At 35.2% G+C, this 25,754-nt stretch overlaps 1 protein-coding gene across 4 annotated transcripts; it reads left to right on the top strand.

Moving 5' to 3' along the window:
• Positions 1 to 13,252: 13,252 nt before the first annotated feature.
• LOC18444640 (kinesin-like protein KIN-7F) lies at positions 13,253 to 25,339 on the top strand. 4 transcript variants are annotated; one of them, XM_088846346.1, is made up of 14 exons: positions 13,253 to 15,007; positions 15,364 to 15,453; positions 15,544 to 15,644; positions 15,750 to 15,863; positions 15,976 to 16,057; positions 16,140 to 16,207; positions 16,320 to 16,385; positions 16,470 to 16,594; positions 20,384 to 20,723; positions 21,309 to 21,413; positions 21,488 to 22,447; positions 23,013 to 23,344; positions 23,445 to 23,524; positions 24,817 to 25,339. In XM_088846346.1, the coding sequence occupies exons 1-13, from the start codon at positions 14,791 to 14,793 to the stop codon at positions 23,509 to 23,511; spliced, it is 2,667 nt and encodes an 888-aa protein (XP_088702472.1). In that variant the 5' UTR covers positions 13,253 to 14,790; the 3' UTR covers positions 23,512 to 23,524; positions 24,817 to 25,339. The 4 variants fall into 4 exon arrangements, with proteins under 4 accessions (XP_088702472.1, XP_088702471.1, XP_011627233.1 ...); XM_088846345.1 differs by having other exon boundaries at positions 20,381 to 20,723; XM_011628931.3 differs by lacking the exon at positions 23,445 to 23,524 and having other exon boundaries at positions 20,381 to 20,723.
• The last annotated feature ends 415 nt before the right edge of the window (positions 25,340 to 25,754 follow it).

The following is a 25,754-nucleotide window of genomic DNA, read 5'->3' as shown; positions in this document are numbered from 1 at the left end:
AGGCGGTTTAACTGCCTGACATCAAAATGAGGAAACTGTTATCATTACCGAAAACAGAGGTACAATTGGCGTTAACAATGCTTACAACATCATCGCCTCCTGATTGGTCGAAAATGACGGTTTAACCATAAGACATCGGAATGAGGACGTACAACATTAAGGCAAGACATGTCAACGAGGTTGGCAACTTCACTGCCTTTTAATTGGCCAAAATAATCGCCATTCGCCAAACATCAGAATGAGGAAACTGACCCCTAATGATTAATCATCATTAACACAAACAATGATGGCAGCTCCTTGGCGAAACTGGCAGTATTTTATTGGTCGAAATCACTGCCCAAGAACAAGTTTCGAGAAAGACAACTGGCACCATCATGACCCAACGAAGGTTGCACCCTCGTCTCAGTCCAAAAATGACCAAAATGAAGTTTCACAAAACAACAACGCAAGTGATAGCTCCATTGTATATGCAAAATGGCACCGCCCAAAATCACTCAAGCCGTAATATCAAAATATCATGTGACACGAACAATAATCATTACATGTCAACGAGGTTGACACCTTTGTTGGCAAACTTGCCAGCCATAATGGTCATCAGACGGTCCAGACCCAATCACAACTTTTGGACAGTGATTAAACATGAGTGAAACTCGTCTATAAATTGAAGCATGTATCCCCATTTCAAAAGGTTGCACAAAGAGAGAGAATTTTGGCATCTAGACTCCGCCAGTCTGAATTCCCATTATTTTTAACCTAAACTCTGCCCATTCAAACCCCAATTCAGATCCAACCCTAAACAACAACTATAGTCTCTACTCTTACTTAAATCAAAACAACATACACTACTTTCAATCAGTCAAATCTCTGACATCTCAAGAAAAGTCATACTCGAACTAGTCCTGAATCGGCGTCGTCTCTGGGCATCAGGCCCTAAGCCTGCCTCAGGTTCACTTTATTTATTTCCCGCATTTATTCTCTTTTACTCTATTACCTTTTAATTCCCTTCCCCTATTTATCTCGATTTTTGAAACTCTCGAATGGATTTCAAGCATGGCAATTCCAAAGAGCCGGCTATACCAGTTGTTTGAGCGAGGAAGGGTCCTCTGGTCGGACTCTCGCCCTGATTGTAATTTGACAAGACTCATTCTCTACTAAACCCCACTCTGTGACAAGTTCATGCCTGAAAACCAAGCGGAAGTATTTCTATCGAAATCTTTGAGTATAAACAAAGCACAAGCTCTTAGCCCTTAAAAAAACTCAGTTATTTATTTTTATTAAAGATCCCCCTGACTAGACCATTCTATAATTTTTTTTCTCTCTTCTAAATAAATTTTTTTTTTTAGGAGGTTATTTTACATTTTCAAATTTTTTTTGTGATATTCATATATGAGACTAGAATACATATGCCACATTTGAAGTGAAAAAAATGCCTCTATGGTCCTCAAAATGAGGGATGACAAATACTATTCCAATCTGCCCTTGGATGGACTGAATATCTCTCACTAGCACAGTATACCTTTTATGAGTATTTTTGCTTTAAAAATGTATATGTTGTTAGATCAAAATAATATCATTTTTAAAGCCTTAATCTTTGGAGAGTCATCATAGCATTTACTAAAAGATAGAAGTTATGGGTTCTAATCCCACATTAGAGAATAAAAAGAGAAAGGCGTGCTTGAATATGTCAAAACCAATGTTGGAAAAACTGGCCAAATCAAACAGGGCCTGGCCAGGTTACACGGACTTGTCCCCTTGGCGAGTCAATATTTAAGGGGTCCAACTGCCATGGGTTGACTCCCTATTTGACCTACCCGAACTAGCAACATTTTCTTCAACCTAGCCAAGTGATCTTTAGCCGACCAGTTACCCAACTACCTGACCAGTTAAAGAGGAATCCCATGGGTGGCAATTTGTGTGGATTCTCTATTATTTTTGTTGGGAGTCTCTGCAAAAAATAATTGCTGCAAAAAAAAAAAAAAAAAAATCTAATAAAAGGTTTATAAAAAAATCTCATGGACTCTCAATTTCTCATCTCTATCAATTATCAAAATTTGTATCTCTCTCTCTCCTTTCCCTTCTTAGGTTAGTCTCATTCTCCCTCTCTCTTTCTCTCTTTTACGTACAAGGGCAACCATGCTCCTGCTCTTCTCTCTCTATCTTTTTTCTCTCTCTTTCTCTCTCCCTCCCCCTGCCCTCTCTCTCTCTCTTTCTCTCTCCCTCTCCCTCTCTTTAGCTTCTTATCCCTCTCTCTAGCTTTCTCTTTCTCACTTGAGCAACAAGGGCTCCTTCCCCTCTCTTTCTCTCTCTCTACCGTCAGAGATTCCACTACTATGTTTGCCACAATGTTCCTAACTATACAATCGATCTTAGACAACAAGACATGATTGAAGTCCATGGCGGGCTTTAACCAGTGGTAGTCTTATTAGGAGGCAATGAGTCACAACGTGAGTTGAAGGCATTCTGGTCCATTATGAGCTAGATGCAACAATATCGTTCTCACAACTGACCTTCTAGTGCAAGTATTGAGGTTGGTCGACACAAATGACTGACCCTCTAGTGCAAGAAGGTTGGTTGACTCAAATGAGAAGCCCAAGGGGTTTCCTGTTCGAGGCGGTGACAAATGCAATGGAAGCATTGTTCAAAAGAACATTTGGACAGGTGACATCGTAGCGATCGTCGATTGTAGGTGGAGAGAACAACTATATCGTGAAATCCAGGTGGCAGGTAATTTATAATTCATTGTTCCATAATGCCTATAATTCTCAACTTTGATCGTAAGCAGGCTAGATATCATAAAGACTTTCTATTTTCATGTATCCCGAAGACTAATTTTGCTAGTACAACCTTACGCACACGAGTTTTAATTAGTAAGAGGCAAATATAGTCTTGAGACAATGTTTTTGCGTGATTGAGAATAGGAAGGACCTCCCATACTCCATTAAAATTCTTGAATAGCCTCTGCACAACCAGATTTTATAGCCTCATTTTTCACCTCTTGTTTTTCAATTTGAGTTGACTGACCTGATTCACTAAAATTACACTTTGCCAGCACCTCCCCTATTGTATAGTGTCAATAGATCTATAGACTTTGAGGAGGAACTACACACACCAACCATTTGTTGTCAACAACAAATGTTCGGGGGGTGTCAGTAGTCAGTCCAAAACCCGATGGTAGCATGGTATTAAATCTATGCCCCGGGTTTTAAATAGGGTGCAGTTGGCATACGGATGCATCCGTAGGTGTAGAGGTAAGGTGCACCTTCAAATTTTATCATGATATATCATTTTGATGTAAAATGTTATGAGGATTATCTCAAAATCTATTTTTATATCTAATTATAAAATTTTAAATTTTGGTTAAAATCAAGTAGATCTATAAACATATGAAAATCTTGAAAATAAACAGTGTAGATAATATGTTGTAAAATGCACTATTTCTGAGACTTAAAATCTTTTTATTTTTCATGGTCATACATCTCGATGTCGAGATGATCAATCAAAGGGCCTTTCAACATTAAAACTACCTTTTCTGATGGATTTTTGAGGTGCATCCGTAGTTCTACATTATAAGGTTGCATCCTTATATAAACTTTTTCCTTTAAATAAGGGTGCGGTCCGTATAGAGCCTAGGCTCTAAACAATCAAATAAGAGCCTATCGTCAAATAGTGTCAAGAAATGTAATTTCAATATTGGAAATCTTTGTGATAGCGTTAAAATATATTTTTATATTTATTTATAAAATTTAAAGATTCAAAAATAGTATAGATCGACAGATCTTGAAAATCTTGAAATTTTTGAAAATTGACGATCCAAAAATGCGTTACAAAATGCACTATTTCCAAAATTTGAAAGCCATTTTTTTTCATGTCCATGCTTCTTGATGTCAAGATGATCAATTTGAAGATATTTGGGCATCAAAATAGCCGCTTCTAGTGAAAGTTTTTAGGTAGGCTCAAATTGATTGTTTAGAGCCTCGGCTCTATATAAATTTTCCCCTTTAAATAATGCCAATATGGATCAAAACCACCTATTCTTAATCAAGAAGTAGTGCGACTGTGTTGGTTTCTTAACTATATTGGGAATTGGTTTGTTCTAGAAAGAACCATCTAGTTCTCTGAAAGAATCAGCTAGTTATGTCTTCTTCTTTTTTCATTGTTTGAAATTTTAAAAAATATTTATTAGAAATAAGGATGGTGAAGCGCCCCACCCCTTATGTTATTTTATTTTTTATTATTTCTATTTTTCAATTTGTATCATTTATATCTTATAATTTAAAAAACTCCTTTTGGAAGAGATGATCCACCACCGCCACATCGAATGGAGTAGCCGGTGAGTAAGAGATCTTTTCTTCCTTATGGACCTTTCTCATAGATCTTTGCCTCTCATAGTCTTTTCTTTTTCTCCGATTTCTGACTTTCTTTGATGTTAAAAACTAGCGAAAAGTAAAGTCCTTTATAAAATGTTTTTAAATGATGAAAGGGCCGTTTGGATAGCTGGAAATGTATTGTCTATGAAATATATTACTGGCATAATACATTACCTGCTAATAGATTGTCACTGTTTGGGTAGTATTTAGATGCAACCTGGAAAATACATTGTTATTGTTTGACTATGTCCAGAAAAAATATGGTAAATATATTACCAACATTTTTTTTTTCTTTTTTGGATTTATACCCAAAACATAGTTGAGGTACAATCCCTATTAGCATGTAACTTAAACTTTATAATTGTATCTGGCATAGGAATTAGCCACACCTTTTGTATGCCTTTGCGTCTTGACTTGGAATCAAATGTTTTCAAGATGTTAACACTTTGGAATAACATATTTTTATTATGATAAGCCATCATATATTTTATGTTTTTTTTTCTTGTGCTAAAGCCTTTCGATCATCTATTTCCAGAAAACTTCCATGGCAAATTCAAAAGAAAAAAAAAAGATTGGAGAAATTTGGCTAGTAACCTAGAAGGCTTTATGACTAAATGAGATATATTGGAGGAGAAATTATGTTGTGGCATTGAAGGAGATTGAAGAGGTAAATTAATTTTAAAAAGTTCTACAAAAAATAATAATAATGATTCAAGCACATTGATTTGACGATTCTCTGTGAATGAATTCAAGTATTTCGATTTTATCAGCAAACAATAGCAGCAAAAAAGGAAAAATAAAACAAAAAAAATAAATTGATTGATCTTAGCCGAGTACCCAAATCCGTGGTTTTGGAACAATAGCTACTGGTTGCATAACCCAAAAAACAAATCTTGGATATTTGGAAATAAACAATAGCTAGGTTGTAGAAGATGGGGCTAGGGCTGGGGTTGTGGGTTCTAGCTGCTAGTTGAAAATACACAATAGCTAGTTGAAAATAAACAATAGCTAGGTTGCAGAAGATGAGGTTGCGGCTGAGGGTTTTAGTTGCTAGTTGAAGAAGATGGGGCTGTCATTTTTGAGGGGCTGCGGGTTTTGGCTGCTAAATAAACAATAGCTAGGTTGCAAAAGATGAGGCTGGGGCTGAGGGTTTTAGTTGCTAGTTGAAGAAGATGGGGCTGTCATTTTTGAGGGCTGTGGGTTTTAGCTGCTAGTTGAAGAAGATGGGGCTGTTGTGTGATTTTTTAGGGTCTACAGGCTTTAGCTGCTAGTTGAACAATATGGGATTGTTGTGTGATTTTTGAGGTTTAAATATATGTGCGATTCTATTTGCAAAGGGAGATATTGGTTGCATACCTTATGGGTTTGTGATTTTTTAGGGTCTACGAGTCTTAGCTGCTAGTTGAAGAATATGGGGCGGTTGTGTGATTTTTGAGGTTTAAATATATGAGTGATTCTGTTGGTAAAGGGAGATATTGGTTGCATACTACATTTTAGCTGCTAGTTGAAGACCTTTGTTTTTTTTTTATTGTAGTTGGGATTTTTGGGTAACAAAAATAGAGACGTGCCTGTAAGATTTCCCCGATTAGCCGACGTGCTCGAAAGATTTCCCGCGATTAGCCGTTAAGCGAGTAATAGATTTTTCACACTTCATTGCACCTAATATATTTAGTGATTAAATTTCGCCTAATAAACTTACTGATTGTTTTGAGAAATCTCGGCTAATCTTTTTTCATTTCCTTACTATTAAAGTATACCCAAACAATGGAAATATCATATTTCCATGTAATCTATTTTCATGTAGATTTCCAGGTTCCCAAACAGCCCTAATTGTTTTTAACTTGCAATTAAGTGGTTGTTTTAAGCGGCATATATTATAAGGGATATCTTTCTATGTTCCCCTATAACATAGAAGTTCTATCCTCTCCTTACCATCCAGCCGTCCATTTTTTATCAAGTGTCACTCACTGTTTGATCTTAGATCCGACGTCTCAAAGTATTTTATTTTTATTTTTTTTAATATAAATTTTCTGAATATGTAATTTGGTAGTGCTATCTTCTCATTGGGGAGCATCTATAAAAAATACTAACAATAATTTTTTATAAAAAATAATGGCCAAAATACCCTTTGAAATTTCAAGGGTATTTTGGTCATTTTATTTTATTAAAAATATTTTTCTTATATTTTTCATTAGTGTGAGTTTAATAGAGAAATGGAAATCCAAGATTTAGTGTCAAAAATATTTATAGAAAAAAAAGTAAAAATAAAACAGTGTTGAGACATGACATTGTGATTGGGGCAATCTTAGCCCTCCATTAAAAAATGGACGGTTCGATAAGGGGGAGGATAGAACTTCTATGTTTTAGGAGGAACATAGAAAGTTTTCCCATATTATAATTTATTTTTTAAAATCCTCTTTTTGGCATAAATGATTTTTAAACACTAAAAACCCGGAATTAACAAATAGACTATAAGAAAGATGTGCTCATTTTAAAATAAAAATAAAAAATAAAAAAATTCTATGAAACCTTATCAACACTCTATTAAGGATATTTAATAAAATAAATTTGCAATTGAAAAAATCGCACCTTGTATTTTACAATAACCTAATTATTTTAATTATAGATATTCACAATTAAAAATTCAAAATATTAAGAAAGTGTTAAATTTTTTGATTTACTTAAAGATACAACATCAATAAAATTAAAAAATGGGTATTTGTGCTCTTCCTCGACGCAAGGAGACCTTCTTTATACTAAAGACACAAAGGCATTTCAATTGGCAAATCTAATTTTTTTAAAGAGGAAGTTATCTTTGATAAAAAATTTAGAGTTTGGAAGTCCTAAAATAGTCAATGGTCAACACACACATACAGATAGGAAAACAATGTTTCAATATTCATTCATTTTCACAAATAATGACAATACATAATGTAGTACCCCCATTTTTTGAAACTTAAAAAACGATATTTGTAAGGATTGTTAGTGATTATTTGAAATGTATCCTCTTTAAAAGGTTAGAACCCTTTGATTCAGCCAATTCACCGATCTGAACTGCCAATTCATATCGGTTTTTTCGATGGATGATCCAATTCACCAATCCATTTTTTTAAGGGATTGTATACTATAAGACAAGTTATCTTTGTTACAAGAATGACACAATTACTCCTAGCCATTAGATGTCAAATTGGATAGCTAGGGGTCGGTCACAAAGTCTTATTTTTTTACTTATTTTTAAATTTAGAGTCTAGTCAAAGAACTCTTGCAACCACCTGATTTGAAATCTAACGGACATAAGTGATTATGCACACCTTATACTAAAAGTAAATAGTCTCTTTGTACACAATTTTTTTCAAACATCGTTCATGCCTATGTAGATTATGTATAGTTGGCATGATGGCAATTTTAAGGAAAAAAAAAACATAGCTTGAAATTCTAGTATCGTCAAGCTTGTGATGTTATCTCCTACCAAGCACCCACTTGCAGGTGAGAAGGAAGACCCACAACTTCATAACATTAATTCCATTGTTTGGCATATTGTATGTATGGCGTTTAATACGCTTAAATTCCACCATACAAATGAAGGGAATGCGACATTCCATCACAATTGACTTGTGGAAATAGACCAGTGTGCCCTTTCGCCTTCATTTTAATATAGTGGAGAGTGGAGTTTAAGATGGGCTTAGCATTTTAGGAAATTCCTTGAGACACCCTTTCCTTTTTTTCAAAAGGCAAAGGAAAATCCCACTATTTCCAAGGGGTATGTTTGGTACGTGTGGAAATACTTTCCGATATGTATTTTCACATATAAAAACTCTATGCAATTAGTTATAGGAGTATTTTCACATCAATTGATTGTCAATCAATGTGAAAATATGTACTGAGACCATTTAATGTGAAAACACTCCTATACCTAAAAAAGCTATATCCTAATATAATAAAAATGCTAGCTTTGAACGGTTCTTCGCATACATGTAAATGTTCATAAGGACGATAACTAAATAATTTGAATAAAATAATAAATAATAAGTTGATAATAATGTCACATATTAATTATAACTTTTATAATAATTTATATATTAATATGTAAGCAGACTAACTACAGCACATGTAAAGAGGTGTGAGTTGGCTCAAATAAAAAGCTAAAAAACGGTAAAGGGTACGCCCAAAAAGACATGATTGGAAGTAGTGAGAAAAGATATGATACTTAGAACATCACTTAAGGTATGGCCTTTGATAGAGTCGAATGGCTCATCAGCAGTCGACCCCCAAATAGTTGAGAAAAAACTCTGACGATAATAATGATGATGATGATAAATATACAACTTGTCGTTTATTACCGATTATTTCATTGACATATCTCAATATACACATATAAATCATGTGTACATGAAAACATGGAAAGGTTTCTTATTCTAAATTCATGGAAGAATGCATTAGTATTTAGTGAGGCATACTTAAAAACATCACCCCGTGGCTATGAGATGCCAAATTTGGATGACTTAGGTGCAATTATGAGATGCCAATTTTGGATGACTTAGGATGCACAAATCCAAACGAATGGGTCCTAAGAGTTTATAACATGCCAACAAATTTTTACCATAAAGACAATATGAGTGTGCTGTAAAATGGTAGGATCCAATAATCGGGTTTGGTCTTTATTGGTTAGCAGTTAATGTCAGCGACTTTATATCAAGTTCGATTTTTATGGTTAAAAAAAAGAAAAAAAATGATAGGAATCACCCCACGAAATAAACATGAGTAATTGTGACTTTCATGTATGAAAGATAAATGGTCTCATCGTATACAATCCCTTAAAATAATATAACAAAAAAAATCAAATCCCAAATTAATACTGAAGAAATAAATAAATATATAAACATGATTAGACATATAGTAGAAAGATCAAATGTCATCTCTAGTAAGTGTTTTCAAATGTTTTAAAAACTAAAATTAAGAGCATGAGGTATTCTTCAAATAATATTAAAAAACATGACATAATACTTCGCAAGATGATAGGACATCGAATATTATACCACATAATACTTCGCAAGATGCTAGGACATCGAATATTATACCGCATTAGACATTCTAGATGACGCCTTTTACTACAGTTCTATATAAAAGGGACTACAAACTCGATGACTTAGACTGAGTCACCGGAATCACGCGGGCTAGGGTTTTAAATATAGAGTATATGTTGTTTATTGATGTATCTTATTAAATATTTTTTAAAAAATATTATATTATTTATTGCTTATCTTTAAAAGGGTTTTTTAACTTAGAGAATGTTTTAGGATGTTTATTTTAAAACAGTCATTTTTTTACGTCTTCTGTCTTAGATTTTTAGAGTCACTTCTTAGAGATTTCAGTAAAGAAAGCTGAAGTTGAAAGACAGCTAAAAAAAAAAAAATAGTTCTCATTCGTTTTAGAGAAACCTTAGGCTCTATGCTATATACAGTCAAATGACATTGCCCTATCAAAAATCAGGAAGCCCTCCACTCTTTTTCCAATGGTAGTTGGGAGTCCTAGCCTTAATCACTTCATTTGCATTCTTTACAACGGGCCTTAGCAATTCCGGGTCCATGTTCGAGTTTTATATATACAAATAATAAAGAACTCTCATATTACCACTCAAATAAATAAATAAAGAGCTCTCATGTTAGAGTCAAAGTACTATATTTTTTGGAAAAATATAAAAGGACACCAATTATTTTTGGAATTGTATATAATGAAATCATTTACCTTTAATACAATGAAATCACAAATATTTATAACCCTTTGATGTGAAATTTGATAGCTTGGATGTGTCACAAAATTCGAAAAAAAAAATTTAAAACTTTGAGCTAGGTCAACATAATACATGCAATTGCCCAATTTCACATTCAATGGCCAAGATTAATTGTGAGCCCAACTATCCAATGTTACATCTAAAAGCTTTAATCATTTCTCCATAACTCCTTATCTCTTAATCTTGCATCCAAGTACTACTTGGGGTATAAATGTTGTAACACTCTTTGTTCTCGCTACGATCTTCTAGAGATCCTCAGGCATTAGCCACTAAGCCAAGAAGGTACATGCAAATTGATTCTTCAAATTCCAAAATTTAAACATTTACCCAGTCATGATTTTCCTAACCATTGTTTAAGACCCAAAATCTAGTTTCCAATTGCCCGCCCATAGCATCAAATTGGGTTGTCCTGATTCATTTAACTGGTAAAGATAGAAATAAAGAAGTATCGGGTGATTCATAGGGGATACCCAGATTGCTCACTCAAGAGCACTGATCCGGCTCACTGATTTCCGATCTAAATTCGCAATTTTAATCTAATGCTTTCGAAATGATGACAAGTCATTGGTGATCTCATCTTACTGCTATGTTATAGAACGCATGGTGGGGATCGTTGTTGCCCTTGTTCTAAGGTAGGAAGTGCTCCACACCATAATACCTACCAGAAACCAGACAATTCTAATTAGGAAAAGGTTTATATAAAGTTGTAACCTTAAACTGTAGAATTAAGGTACATCTCAACAATAAACTGTAGAATTAAGGCACATCTCAACAATCTATTGAAAAACTCTATTTTGATGTTGAAAAATCTTCTAATTGATCATCTCAACATCGAGATACATGAAATAAATAAAAAAATTATTTTGACTTCTAAAAATATTGTAGCTTGCAACATATTATCTGGACTGTCAATTTTCAAGATTTTCATGTGTTTATTTATCTACTTGATTTGAACAATTATTGGGGTTTAAAATTTTATAATTAGAGATAAAAATAGATTATGTAGTTAGCCTATAAATTTTTTATACCAAAATTATATTTTATAATAATTTGGGGATGCTCCTTGCTTTGATTGTTGAAGGTTGCGACCATGTGCAAACTACATGGCCCTTATGAGGTTGAAGTTTCTATAAGGCATAGGCTTCATGAAAACAAAATAAAGCCTCACCTCAAATCTTCATCCCTAAAGTAATTTTGGCAATGGGAATCTCCATGATGGCTCTAAAATCAATTTCCAACATTGACAATAATATTTGAAACTCAAAAAATAGTAGCAAGATCTATAAACACTTATTTTTAGGGTGAAATAGATGGTCTGCATAATTTATAAAAATATACACTATTTTTAGATCTTGAAATCCTAATTTTTTCCACAACCATAGTGTTCAAACCCAAATAATCGATATAGGCTATCCAATGCTTGAATTACAATTTTTGTTGCCTGCAAAATTATATATATGAGTATTTACTTAATGTACTCAATAATTTTTTTGACACTCAATATCTTTACTCCACCATGTAGTAACATTTTTGTGTAGGGGTATTTTAGATAATTTATTAGGATTAATTGAAATTCTTGATAGAAATAAGATTATTTATCACCTATAGTAGATGATGACATATCGTGACACAATGAGGGTTTCTTAACCACTAATAAATGCCACTACTTTTTTAATAGAAATATTTATCATACTCATTCTAATTACGAGAAGTGCCTTTACTAAAAAAAAAGTTGTATCACAAAACAAAGATATATGAGTGTCTAAAAGAGTTTAATACATTAACAGAAGGGCAAGCTTTTTATATTTCCCCTACGACATAAAACTTATATGCTTCCCCCTATCCAAACGTCCATTCTGAATGAATGGCTGAGATAACTCCAATCACAATGTTATGCCCCTATACTATTTAATTTAAAAAAAAAATTACAATTGCTTTTGACTCCAAAATTTGAGCTGTCCACTCCTCTTTAAAAGTGATACCACTAAAAAATATATAAAAAATATTTTCAAAAAAATAATATGACCAAAATACCCTTAAAAATTTAAAGGGATATTTTGATTATATATTTTATCAAAAAATTATTTTTAATATTTTTTTTTAGGTGCGCCCTATAGGGATTATGACATGTACCAAATTTTATTTCATATACTTTGTAGAACAAAAACTAAAACTAAAATACTCTAGGAGGTTAGATATTAGATCAAATGGTAAGTGACTCACTTGATCTAAATTGAACGGTTGGATTGGAGAGAAGCATATATTTCTTCTTTGTAGTAATCGAAAGGGAATGCCCACATGGATATGCATAATTACCCTAACATAATCTCTTATTTTAATATAATTGTAGCCCTATCAATCTAGTTTTCCCCTTCTAATTATATTAGAAATTTAGAAGGAATATAAGTTAGGTCATTTAAGAGATGATTGTGCCAAATTGGGGAAAAAGAAATATCATAGATGTCCCTCATGGCCCATCTTACAGTGAAATGATTATAATACCCTTTTTCTTTCTTCGCACGATTTTCATAGCTCTTTTGGGTCAAGTACGCTTCTGTTATTTTCAACAGTGGGTGAGGGCACTTAAGTCATTTTCTTGGCGGACAGGCAGTGGTTGGAGGGCAATTTCGTCATTTCAATTTGAAAGAACAAAAAGTCGGTTTGATCGAACTGAAAGTCTGACATGTGCTAGCTTTCTCCCAGTAATTAATTTTAAAAAAAGAGAAATATTTAAAACGAAGAAATTCGTCAATCAACGGACGGCTCCAAAGCGCCCAACGACGGAGTACGAATCGATTTAATCCGTCCATTTAACTCAAACACTCTCTACCGTCCAATCTAACGATTTATTTACACGTGCGAGCTCGACAACAATCTTCACACGTGTCAGGGTCTCGCTACCTCTGCTATTCATAGCAGAACACCGCTAAAATCTCGGCGGTTTTGCAGTTATTTTCTCCATCCTCTTTCTCTCTCTCTCCCCTTTCTCTCTCTAACTTCTCTCTCTCCTCTCTTACTCTCTAACCTCTCTCCTCTCTTTCTCTCTCTAACCTCTCTCTCCCCCTTCTCTCTCCCTCATTTTTGTCTGAGAGATCGCGTAAGGTTTGGTCCCGTTCTTCTCTGACGCCTACGTTTCCCCTATATTTTTGCGTTAATTTCTTCCAATTCGATTGAAGCCAAATGTAGTAGTTGCAGGTCGTTGTTATGCGTCTCGTTCCTGCAAAGATCCGTAGTTTCAAGCGAACCGGGGGTTGCAGGGAAACAAGACGTTTCGAATGAGGTGCATTTGAGCGCAAATGGTATATATTTCCCCTTTAAAGAGGTAATGCGTTTGTTTGGATGGGAAGATCTCGGGGTTGTAGTGTGTTTGGAGTTTCAGAGAGAGTGAGGGTTTAAATGCTTGAAGTTTGAGGGCAAATGGTGTATATTCCGGCGCTAACGAGGTGCTAGAGTTCTTAATGGCAGAGATCTCGATTTTTTCTGCAATGCAGGGGGCTTTGAGCGAGAACTCTGTGAATTTGGATAGTAGGAGGTAATATCTTCAGTTACCTTAAATATCTTAAATACTTCTTGTATTTGGAGTTGCAGGGAAAAAAAATGGCGTGTTTTATGAGTTGAGATTTGGAACCTAAAGGATTTCCATTTAGAGAAGCAGGTAAACATTCTTCAATATCGTGAAACTTTGCTGGTCCAGGGCAAAGTTTAGAGCTACATTACATTAAGGTGTCCAAATCTTCTGCAGATAATTTCATAATGAAAATTTTGCTGATTGTTTAGAGATCTCTGGTTTATTTCCATTGCTTAAGTGGTGATTAATTCGGATTCATCCTTGGAGTTTCGAGAGCTATAAGGGTTTGTTAATTGCATAAAATTGGCGAATTGGATACCTTTTGAATGCAGAAGGTTAAGACGTGTTAATTATTCAGAGATTAATGGAGATGAAATACTTGGCTTGAAGAAGGTCGATACACGTTAATTGAGAGTTGATTACAGACGTGGACTACAGGTAACATTTGCTGGTTGTAAATTCGAATTTCTCACCAGGTAAATTTGAAACTCAACGTTCAAATATCTCTCTGAATTTTTTCTCAACGTGGGGTAGAAACGCCTTAATTGCTTGGATGTCTGGCCTAAAAAGGAAAATCAAGAATTTACCGTTTTCTGAGGTTCCAATTAAAGGCTAAAAAATACGTTGGTTTCATTTCTTGTTTTTTTTACGATTCGATAGCCTGGAGAACGTGGCGGCCAATACAAACAAACGGTCAAAAAAATTCAAACAATCGCCGGCCAACTGAATATTTTCCAAAGTAAAGAGTGGGAGTTGAAAAGGCCAATATAATGGACGGTAGGTGTAAAAGAACCTGAAAAAGATCAAGAGCAAATTTTATCAATTAATTAGGGGACAAGTTAACAAATTAGTTTGGTTGGTGGTGCCTTAAAAGGGATTTGATGGAGTCTGGTAGGAGAGAAAGCACCAAGAGCAACCTGGTTTTTTGTAGCGGCTCAACTGCCTCTCCTTTTGGAATAGCAATTCCAATGTCTTCTCGTAATTCTTCCTCATTTGATATTAGTTTTTTGAATTTACTGTAATTGGTCCTGCATTTTCTGGGGTAGAAGAAGAATAAAGGGAAAATGGGGGAGATTGGTGTGGGTGAAGAGGATTTCAAGTGGGAGAAGAGGGGAGATGCAGGTGGAGAGAGGATTCTTGTTTCTATCAGGCTGAGGCCTTTGAATGCAAAAGAGATTGCAAGGAATGATACAACAGATTGGGAGTGTATCAATGACACCACCATCATCTTCAGGAACAGCGTGCCTGAGAGATCCATGGCTCCAGTGGCTTATACTTTCGGTAAGTAAACTTCTTCCTGGATTTGAACACGTCATCTCTCCTTTTTCTTCTACATTTTGTTTGGTTTTTCTGTTATGAGATTTGGTGATTTATCACTATTCTCAATTGCTCGGACATAATATATCTTACCCTTGAGAGGATCTGAGACAGTTTGTGGCTTCATGATAACCATTGACTAACATCTGGTTTTGAAGAAAGTTTGAAACCTGTAATTAATGATTTTGCAGTAGTAAAACTATTTTCCAGGAGTATGTCCTCGTGCTTTTTGGGTTTTCTGTGGAAATGGGTTCTTTCTGTTTTTGCTTTTATGGGGTATGAGGAATGATTTTTCTTATGATTTTTGGAGTGGACTACAGATAGGGTTTTTCGTTCTGATTGCTCTACGAGGCAAGTGTATGAGGACGCAGCTAAGCAGGTTGCCCTTTCAGCAGTGAGTGGTATCAACTGTGAGTATCATTCCTTATCTATTCTCAGTTTCCTTTTCAATAAGAAATCTTCTAGCTGCTCATTAACCATGTCAATTTTTTCATATTCAGCCACTATATTTGCATATGGCCAAACAAGCAGTGGGAAAACATATACCATGATTGGAATAACAGAATATACAGTATCAGATATTTATGACTATATACAAAGGGTAATACATTAGTTTGCTGTTACCCTTGCTTTTTGGCTCTTCATATATCTTGCTCTATGCGATCCTGGATATCTTCTCATCAGTGAGTTGGTTTGTTTGTTGTAGCACGAGGAAAGGGCATTCGTCCTGAAATTTTCGGCAATAGAGATATATAATGAAGCTGTCAGGGATCTCCTGAGCCCTGATAGTACTCCTCTTCGACTTCTCGATGACCCAGAGGTAGGTCACCTTCTCAAGTATTATTGCATATTCTTTTTGGCGACCTTCCTTTTCTTGTACCCTCTTTTCCACCATTGTCCACATTGATACTTTGCTGTGTGCTTGTTTATAGAGGGGTACCATTGTGGAGAAACTTACAGAGGAAACCTTAAACGACTGGGACCATTTATGCAAGCTCCTATCTATATGTGAAGGTAGGAATTGCGTTGTCTGTAGTTATTTGCTTGTTTTGTTCTGTTTGCTGTCTATTTAGTTCAGTGTGAATGCACATTGCAGCTCAAAGACAGATCGGGGAGACTTCTTTGAATGAAATGAGCTCCAGATCTCATCAAATTTTACGATTGGTCTGTTCTACATTTTCTCATTTAGACCGTTCATCGCACTTAAAAATAAAGATTACCATAGATGGAAATGTTTCTCTTTTTGTTACTGTAATATAATAATCTTGTCGTGTAGACTATTGAAAGTTCTGCTCGTGAGTTCTTAGGCAAGGAAAATTCAAGCACCCTTGTTGCAAGTGTGGTAAGCACATACTTTTAGATTATTTGAATTATTTGACAATAAAACTTTATGTTGTGTAATGTGGAATTCATTGTTCATTTGCAGAATTTTGTTGATCTAGCAGGGAGTGAGCGTGCATCACAAGCATTATCAGGGGGTACAAGATTGAAGGAAGGGTGTCACATTAATCGAAGTTTGCTTACCTTGGGCACTGTCATTCGGAAACTGAGGTCTGCTTATCGTTTTTAATCATTTCAATGGCCCCCTTTACATGTTGGATGAAGATTCCCTAGTATCATTGAGATGGTTAATAATTTTGCAATTGTGGAATCTATGCTTATCATGGATATGTGTTCTATATATCCTCGTACAAAATAAGTTCTGTCATTTGATCGTTAACATCTTTAAAAAAAAAATTGTCGTTTGAGCAACGTTACTATCATTTGCGTCTTTTCTTGAGGGACTATTGTTGGTGTTAACTATGAGATTTTCTAGACTAGGCAGGTTCAAATTTTTGTAATCTCTGTCCTTTTATAATGAAACTTTTGTTAGCCATGAAAGTGTTTCATCTCATCCTTCAGGTGTAAAACTTTCACATATGCTAGGACGTCTTAGTGGTTGACCGTGCAGCTGCTTACCGCAAGGTCATGAATTTAAATCATGTGGTTTAAAGGATTTAGGAATGGGCTCAAGGCTAGGTGGCCAGGGTGGTAAGGTGCCACAATGTGACGTCTTGAGTTCCGTTCCTACCATGGGTAGGGGATCCCTTCCCCACAAAACTACCCAAAAAAAAGAGAAAAAGAAAAAGATGTTAAAGAGCATTCAAGTCAAACTCCTCTTTGAAAAGTGTGCTAATATAAGCATGAGAAATCAAGTACATGTATGAGGGGGGAGGGTTTGGAAAACATCCTTTCGTATGTTACCGATCGATAAATGGAACATACATTTTTTTAATCTTTTGTTTCCCATTTTGATTTTGTTCCAGGTATGATATATTTTTATGTTTTTCGTTTGCATTGCGTACTGCCTGACACTATCTTTAGAATCTTGGTCTCATTTGTCACTCATCCTCTCACAATGGGAGGCATTATGATTTGCATTTCTTCAACCATTTAAGCACAAGGTCCTTACCTCTCTGATTTCTCTTCCCTCCCCCTGAATCTTGGCCTCATTTGTCCCCAATGCTTACATCATATCCATGATTCGTGTTCAACCGATGAAAATGGCAAACTGATAGGTTTCTGATCCTCGTACTCAAAAGGCAGTAGTTTCAGAAAACTATGTGAAGAAACTGTGCTTTAGGCAATCTTTACCATAAATAGACTTATCCAAAACTCCCTTATGTAAAACTGTCTTATATGATATCACAAATATTCTGGATTAAACATTAAGGAAAATTTGGAATTCACTCACCCCTCAAAAAGTATTCTTCTTCTTTGATCTAGCTCTCTAAGAACACATACTCTTGTCAAACATATTATACTTGCTCTCTTTCTCCAAGAGGAATGGTATTCTTTTTTTGTGTGCAAAATGTTTAATTATTTTCCATATTTTTAAATATTTCTCCTACATTTTCTTTTTTTAGTGTACCTACTACTTTGTTTTTTGGGGGGTAAATCAGTGTGTAACTACTACATTCGAGTTGAACTGGCAGTCCAACAGATTGAACGTGGCCAGCCACTAGACCTGTTCGTTGTCCAGTTTGGTTTTCAAAACATTGCTTTATGCTCTTGATATTATCTCGTTCATTTACTAGTCGACGAAGATGATGCACATCAATGGATGGAACAAACATGCTTTTAAAATTATTTTTGTTTCATTCCTCTTATTGATCTAAAGAAGGGTATTAAGTGTAATTATAGCTCCAAAATTTAGTAGAGTTTAAATTTGCTAGGAATTTATTTTTTCATATTTTAGTTTCCTGCCTATTCCTCCATTCCCTCTCTCTTTGAATGTTCTTTCTCCTCCCCCTACCCCTTCTCTCTCAACCCACACATTGCCCCACCGTTAAACTAGGAAGAGAGAGCTCCATGAGCTCCACCGTGAGGGAGAGAGAGTGGGGGCTTGTGGTTATAGAGAGAGATTTCAAAATTTGAAATTTGATAATGATTCATAATTACACCCAATACCCCTTTTTAATTTGATATAAAGAAGAAAACAAGAGTAATTTTAACTAATGTAAGAGTACCCATGTTGGAAAAATTATGGAGTAGGATTTTCTAGATTCACCATTAGGGTGGTGAGTTCTCTCTCTCTCTCTCTCTCTCTCTCTCTCTCTCTCTCTCTCTCTATATATATATATATATATATATATATATATATATATATATATATATATATATATAAAGTCTTAAAAACGCCATAGGGCGAAAATATATAGTGTTTCGTCTCGCAAAGAGCCGGTGCGGTTTTTCCTGAAAAGTCACAATGCCTCTCGTAGAGCCGTTGAGGTTTCCCTTGTTTTTTGCGTAAAAAATCAACCGCACATGGATTTATCCACGCTGTCCACAAAAATCGGATGGCGCCAAGCTTATGGGCAAAAACACTGTTCATTTTCGTCGATAGGCTTTGTGTAGTGGCTTCCTATATATATATATATGGGAAGTGATTCATGCAATGGTTGTATAGTATGTGATGAAATAATCATCAAAACCTATGTTAGGGCTATTTTTCCACCCCAATTTTTAAATGTACACTTTTTTCATTCCAATAAATAATCAAAATGAAGCAAAAATTTGAAAACAGGCCTTAGAAAATGTTTTGTTAACCCAATTAACATAAGTCGTCCATTTTGGTGGGATGTTTAGATCTATGCCTCAGAAGGATACTTTCCTTTTCTAAAATTTTTAGACGTCTACACTATCATTAGATGAATAATGTTAAAAAGAAAAAATGATTTTGAATTCGTAAAGGTCTAAATCTTGAAATTCACCAAATGGATGGTTTAGATTCATTATTGAAGGGGGACTTATTTTGACCATATCTAGGGTCCAAATTGAATTTTACATTTTGGGAATTGATTATTGGGATGAAGAAAGGGTGTGTGCACTTTTTGGGGTCATAACATGGTTTTCTAGAAGTGTGGTTTCATTATATTATAATAACATGGTGACGTGAAATCATTCCCATATATATATATATATATGGGAATATGTATATATATATATATATATATATATATATATATACATATTCCCATATATATATATATATATATATATATATATATATATATATATATATATATATATATATATATATATATATATATATATATATATGGGATAATCTAAAGTTCACAACCCTTCAAATTACAAAGGTTAATGATAGAATGAGTTGTAAAGGTGGATTTACTAACTTTGTGGTTAATTTTATAAAAAAAGTTACTTTTTGTGATATCTTCATCATTAAGGGTAGTATTGTAAATATGACTACAAGACAATTGATACTGTTGTCATCTCTATAAGGGGTGATACTGAATTTTTTACTAAAGGATAAGGGCACTCTACAAATAAAGTTCCATGACACTAACTTCCAAATGCCGTTGTATATTTGTGAAAATTTCAAATTTATGTAGTTATTCTAGGCTACTCTGCTGTAATGGTGAATTTAGAATTCGTTACTCCAAGTTTTTTTACCATAAATTACCCTTATGGTTTGAAAATGGTTTTTGATTATAAATTGTTCATGTACTTTATGAAGGCTATTTTTGTCATTTTAAAATTCCTCCAAAAAAACAATTTCAAAATTTTAAAGATTCTTTTGACTTTTTTAATCATGTTAAAATTTGAATGCAATTAAAATTATGAAATACCCCCAAATTTTCAAGCAAGTCATTGCAAACGTAATTTCCAGATTTTTAGGGGAGTTTCATAGTCTGAAGATTCGGAGTAAGAAATCCTAAGTTCACCATTAGTGTGGTGTAGCCTAGAATACCCCATGCGTGCACACACACAGTTGCTTGTGACCAGTTCAGGAGTGTTTCTGTATTTCTGATTTTTATTCTTCATTGACAGCAGTAAAAACAGAAACGGTCACATCCCATACAGAGACTCCAAGTTGACACGCATTTTACAGCCTTCATTAGGAGGCAACTCAAGGACTGCCATCATTTGCACAATGAGTCCTGCGCATAGCCATCTTGAACAGTCAAGGAATACTCTTTTCTTTGCAAACTGTGCAAAAGAGGTGGCCACTAGTGCACAGGTTAATGTGGTTATGTCTGATAAGGCATTGGTAAAGCACTTGCAGAACGAATTAGCTAGATTGGAGAATGAATTGAGGACTCCTGGTCGGCCTTCTTTGACTACAAATTATTCTGAAGCATTGCTAAGGGAGAAAGACAATTTGATTAAAAAGGTTATGATCTATCCTTGCCCATGCAGAGTAGTGCCACACCTGCCCATCATTTCTTCATGGACGTCTATACCAATTTTTATGCATATATTTGAGTTCTCCTGGAGGTTTTTAGCATATAATAGATCCACATGCATGCTCACCAAATTACATGATCCCAATCTCAACGCTCAAAGTTCATGTTCTTTTTTTCTGTTTTGCGCATCTAGATTTGCATGTCTTTATCTGTATAATGTGACTGTTAAATAAATATCAAAGCAGTCTGTTATTTTAAATGCACCTAATCATGTGCATCATGGTATCTATTTTTGTGCGTACTCATGTTCACCCATGCATGTATCCAAGCATCATAAAATTGAGTATGCATGGGATTAATACATATGTGCATGCTTGAGCGTGTGATAGTGTGGTAATGTGTACTCATAACAGTCCTTCCATGCATTTACGCACTCCATGAGCTATGCCTCATGTATGCACAAATCATGTCGGACTAAGGCTATGTAAAATGTGTGGATATTTAGTGCTCTTTGCTTTCTTCAGAGTGCTGACGAATTTCTGAGCATTGATAAGCTCGTCTTTTTCATGCAGATGGAGAAAGAGATAAGAGAACTGAAACAGCAGAGAAATCTTGCTCAATCTCGACTTGAGGATTTGCTTCGGGTTATTGGAAATGATTGTGCTTCAAGGATATGGGTATTGACTGCTTTTCACCATGTATACTTGAGCAGCTTCTGATAGATACTCATGATGATTGTTTTCTTTTACAGGATGAGCTCAGCACACCTCCTATGTCTAATGCACTTTGCGAAGATGAACTGTCAATGAAAGAGTCATCAGGTGCAGATGCGAGCCTCAATTATGGTTTCAAAAGGTTTCATAGGCCTCGTCTCTCAGAAACGAGGGATGATTGTGGCTATGATGAGCCTGACCTAGATCCCCCAGAAATGGTAAATGATTGTGTTCATTATCCAGTTAGTTCTCCGAAGTTCTCAGAATCAGAGCCATATAAAATTCAGGAGACTGAAGATAATGAATCTGATGCACTTTGCAAAGAAGTTCAGTGCGTTCCAATGAAAGAGACTAGCAGAGAAGGTGAAGGACTTGAGCTTGCTGTAATTGAAGAAAATGAAGAGCTGCAAACATTGGAAGTTTGCGAAAATGGCTATGCTACTGACCAGGAACAGATTTACCTACCAGAAGAGAGAGAAATTAGAGATATTGAAGAGACTGATCAAGATGCAAATGCTACTTTAACGGATCAACAACTCCAAACTGTACAACGATCTATTCAAAGTCTTGCAAGACCTTATCTTGAAGAACCATCACCATGGCCCTTAAATGCAATATTAAGCGGCTCCAGAAGCTTGACGTTAACAAGAAGCAGGAGTTGTAGAGCACAACTCATGAGTGGTCCAAATTCTCTATGGCCATGGGATAAGGAACAAAATGAGAATACACCACCAAGCAGGTTTGAGACGGTTTTTCCTGGTAGGCCTGCAAGCATAGGAATGAGACTTCATTCCTTGAATTTTGGTGCTGAGAGTGAAAATATATCAAGAGGAGATTCTCAGGTTTCTGAAAGAAGTTCTTCTGTTGATGTTCAAAAAGCACAAAATATGTTCAAGTCTGCAGCTGAAGAGAACATTACCAGCATCCGTAGTTTTGTTGTGGAGCTTAAGGAGAGGATGGCCAAACTTCAGCATCCAAAGCAACCTATTGGTGGCAAGGTTTGCCTCTGAGCTTGTTCAAATTTTTCTTGTTGAATCAGGCAAATGATTACTTTTTCTTTTTGGTTACCTATAGGCTGAGAAAATTTAGATAGGATGTGATGTTCTATGTCAATAGTCAACTTTGCAAGGTCATTTCTTTGTCTTTTCTTTTTAATTTTCTTCTACCACTCTGCTCTCCCAAATGGGGATTTTCATGTAAACTACTCAACAGACAGATCGAAGAGATCGATGTGCACTGTTAATGCTCTAGGTTCCTCTCATTAGCGTAATTATCCCTAAGTTAGATATATATTAAAAATAACATTGGGCATATATGATATTACCCATATGAAAGAATACAGAGACTATAGAAGTGAAAGTGCATTAAGGAAATTAGAGCTGTTCTAAACCTGCCTTGGAACTTTATCAATCTTCCCGGGAAATCAGAAAGTGACAGGAATTTGAAAATAAGGAACTATTGCAAGAACGATAGAAAAATGAGAACTATGAAACATCTGATTTAACTGGCCATCCTTTTAAATTCAGTCTGATTGGACCTATCTCTACCTTTGTCTTGTTGCAGACACCTGATGCCACAGATGATGAAGAAGCTGAAACCCAAAAGAACATGCAAGATGCATTTACTGAAGCATCCCCAGAGCATACTCAATCTCTCTCAAATTGGCCGTTGGAGTTTGAGAGGCAGCGAAGAGAGATAATTGAGCTTTGGCATACCTGCCATGTCTCACTATTTCATAGAACTTACTTCTTCCTTCTATTCAGAGGTGACCCAGCTGACTCTATTTACATAGAAGTGGAGTTGAGGAGGCTCTCCTTCCTCAAAAACAAGTTTGCGGATAGGAATCCAGGTATACTTATGTTGGAAGATGGTCACTCTATGACCTTGGCTGCGAGGTACTGCTTCATCTTTTTTCTCTTTTTATATTCTGGTCTTGTGTGTTAGTGGAAGACTTAGTTTTATGAAAATACCATGTCTGGAACTTGCTGCATATAGGAGCAGGGAAATGCTTCCACCAGCCTCTGTTAAGGGAGAGGGAGGATGTGGGGAGCTGCAATGCTAAGGGAGGACTCCTGGTCGGCCTTCTTTGACTACAAATTATTCTGAAGCATTGCTAAGGGAGGTTGCAACCTTAAACTATCCAATTAAGGCGCACCTCCAAATTGTATCATAACATGTAATTTTGGTGAAAAAAATTATTAGGATTATCTCAAAATCTATTTTTATATCTAATTATAAAACTTGAAACTCTAAAAATGGTTAAAACCAAGTAGATCTATAAACATATGAAAATCTTGAAAATGGACAGTCTAGATAATGTATTCCAAGATGCACTATTTTTGGGACTCAAAATCTTTTTTTTTCATATTCAAACATCTCAATGTCGAGATGACCAATTAGAGGTATTTTCAACATTAAAACAACCTTTTCCGATGGATTTTTGAGGTGCATATGTAATTCTACATTTTAAGGTTGCAACCTTATATATATATATATATATATATATATATATATATATATAGGGCAATGATTTCATGCAACCGTTGTATAGTAATATGATGCAACAACTTTAAAAACCCATCTTATGGCTATTTGTTTGATCCAAATTTTGAAATATATGCTCTTTCCATTCTAATGAACAATCACAAAAAAAGAAAAATTTGAAAACACAACCTAGAAAGTATTTTTTTAGCCCAATTAACATAGGCCGTTCATTTTGGGGAGATGCTTAAATCTAGGCCTTAGAAGGATTTTTTCATTTCCAATTTTTTTGGATGGCTTTATTATCATTAGATGAACAATGTTAAAAAAGGAAAAAATGATTTTGAATTTATAAAGGCTAAGATCTTGAAATTCACAAAATGAATTGTCTAGATTCGTTTTTGGAGGGGACTCATTTTGAACATATCTAGGGTTCAAATTGAACTTTTTTTTTTGGGGGGATCGTTTATTGAGATGAAGAGTGTGTGTGCAAAATTTGGGGTCATACAAATATCACAAACATGGTTTTCTAGAAGTGTCGTTGCATTATACTATGATACAACCATTGTATTTGATCATTGCTCATATATATATATATATATATATATATATATATATAGATATAATGTGGGAGGGTGGCCCGCTGCCATGGCTGTTGTGCTCTCTCCCTCCGTCCCTCTCAGAATGGGATTTGTACAGCACACACACACTATGGGAGCTCTTTATGTCTCTGTACAGCAGAAAGAGAGAGATAGAGAGAGATCTCACTGGGTGTGAGAAGGGAAGAGGTAAGGAATTTAGCAAGTGAAGATTGTCTTTGGTTGGAGAAAAATGGAAATTCACCCATTAGATTGCCTGTTATTAATCATTTTCTTGCACATTGCAGCATTCGTGGCCTGAGACGCGAGAGGGAGAGTTTCAGCCGTCAAATGAAGCGAAGATTGACATCTCAAGAGAGAGAAAATCTATATAGAAAGTGGGGAATCGGGTTGGAAACAAAACAGAGGCGGCTACAACTTGCTCAACAACTATGGACTAACCCACAAGACATGGACCATGTTCAAGAGAGTGCTACTGTTGTTGCAAGAGTGTTGGGATTCTCTGAGTCTGGTCAAGCTCTCAAAGAAATGTTTGAGCTCAGTTTCACTCCTCAGAGGCTTAGTCGAAGATCTCGCAGTTTGTTGTTTCGTTCTTGAACTCATGAATACAACACTGATTCAAGGTGGCAGAGGTGGTGTATGTAAGAACAGGTATGGGTATATACATTCCGATTCTTTGATCTCCCCCCCCTCCCGCCCCCACAAAAAAAAAAATCTTCGTAGCTCTTTGATTGAGTTATCTTAGAATGGTTTGTAAGAATAATAAGTGTAAAGCTGAGAAAATCAATGAAATGTTGCTTTGTGTGAGAACAGAGAGCTGCTGTGGGGTTCCCTTTTTATCGATGGATTGACCATTGCCACCTTAACTAGAAGTTGATAGTTGCAGTTATATAGAAAAGAGATTTTTTTTGTTTTTGTAATTCTAGAAGAAGACATAAATACTAATGGGTATTTTAAGTATGATTAAGTATGAAGTTATAGTTTATTCATTTTCTTAACAGATTAAGAGTTATAATAACTCCATGGAAGTGTATGGATAATCAAGTGCATTCACTTTTCTTGCGTTATACTTTAGCATTTCAATCTATAGTATATTACTACTCCACAGCACATGATGTGAAGTGCTTTGATGGTGCTCATTTCAAAACAACTGTTGTCATTTTAAATTGTGTTAAGGTATTTTATGACCAAAGGGGACCTTTTTCATTTGTTGCTTAAAGGTCCA

Source organism: Amborella trichopoda, chromosome 9 (genome assembly GCF_054954075.1).
Source record: "Amborella trichopoda isolate Santa Cruz 75 chromosome 9, AtrichopodaSantaCruz75HAP2 v2.0, whole genome shotgun sequence".
NCBI lineage: Eukaryota > Viridiplantae > Streptophyta > Magnoliopsida > Amborellales > Amborellaceae > Amborella > Amborella trichopoda.
The sequence above is the reverse complement of the archived record's forward strand: the minus strand, read 5'-3'. Positions and strand labels throughout refer to the sequence as shown.

Excerpts from the sequence above, each read along its gene's own strand:
- LOC18444640 (XM_011628931.3), top strand. The coding sequence starts at position 14,791 with ATGGGGGAGATTGGTGTGGGTGAAGAGGATTTCAAGTGGGAGAAGAGG. Across the intron at positions 15,864-15,975 it reads GACTTCTCGATGACCCAGAG|AGGGGTACCATTGTGGAGAA; the intron begins GTAGGTCACCTT and ends GCTTGTTTATAG. Across the intron at positions 16,386-16,469 it reads GCACCCTTGTTGCAAGTGTG|AATTTTGTTGATCTAGCAGG; the intron begins GTAAGCACATAC and ends GTTCATTTGCAG.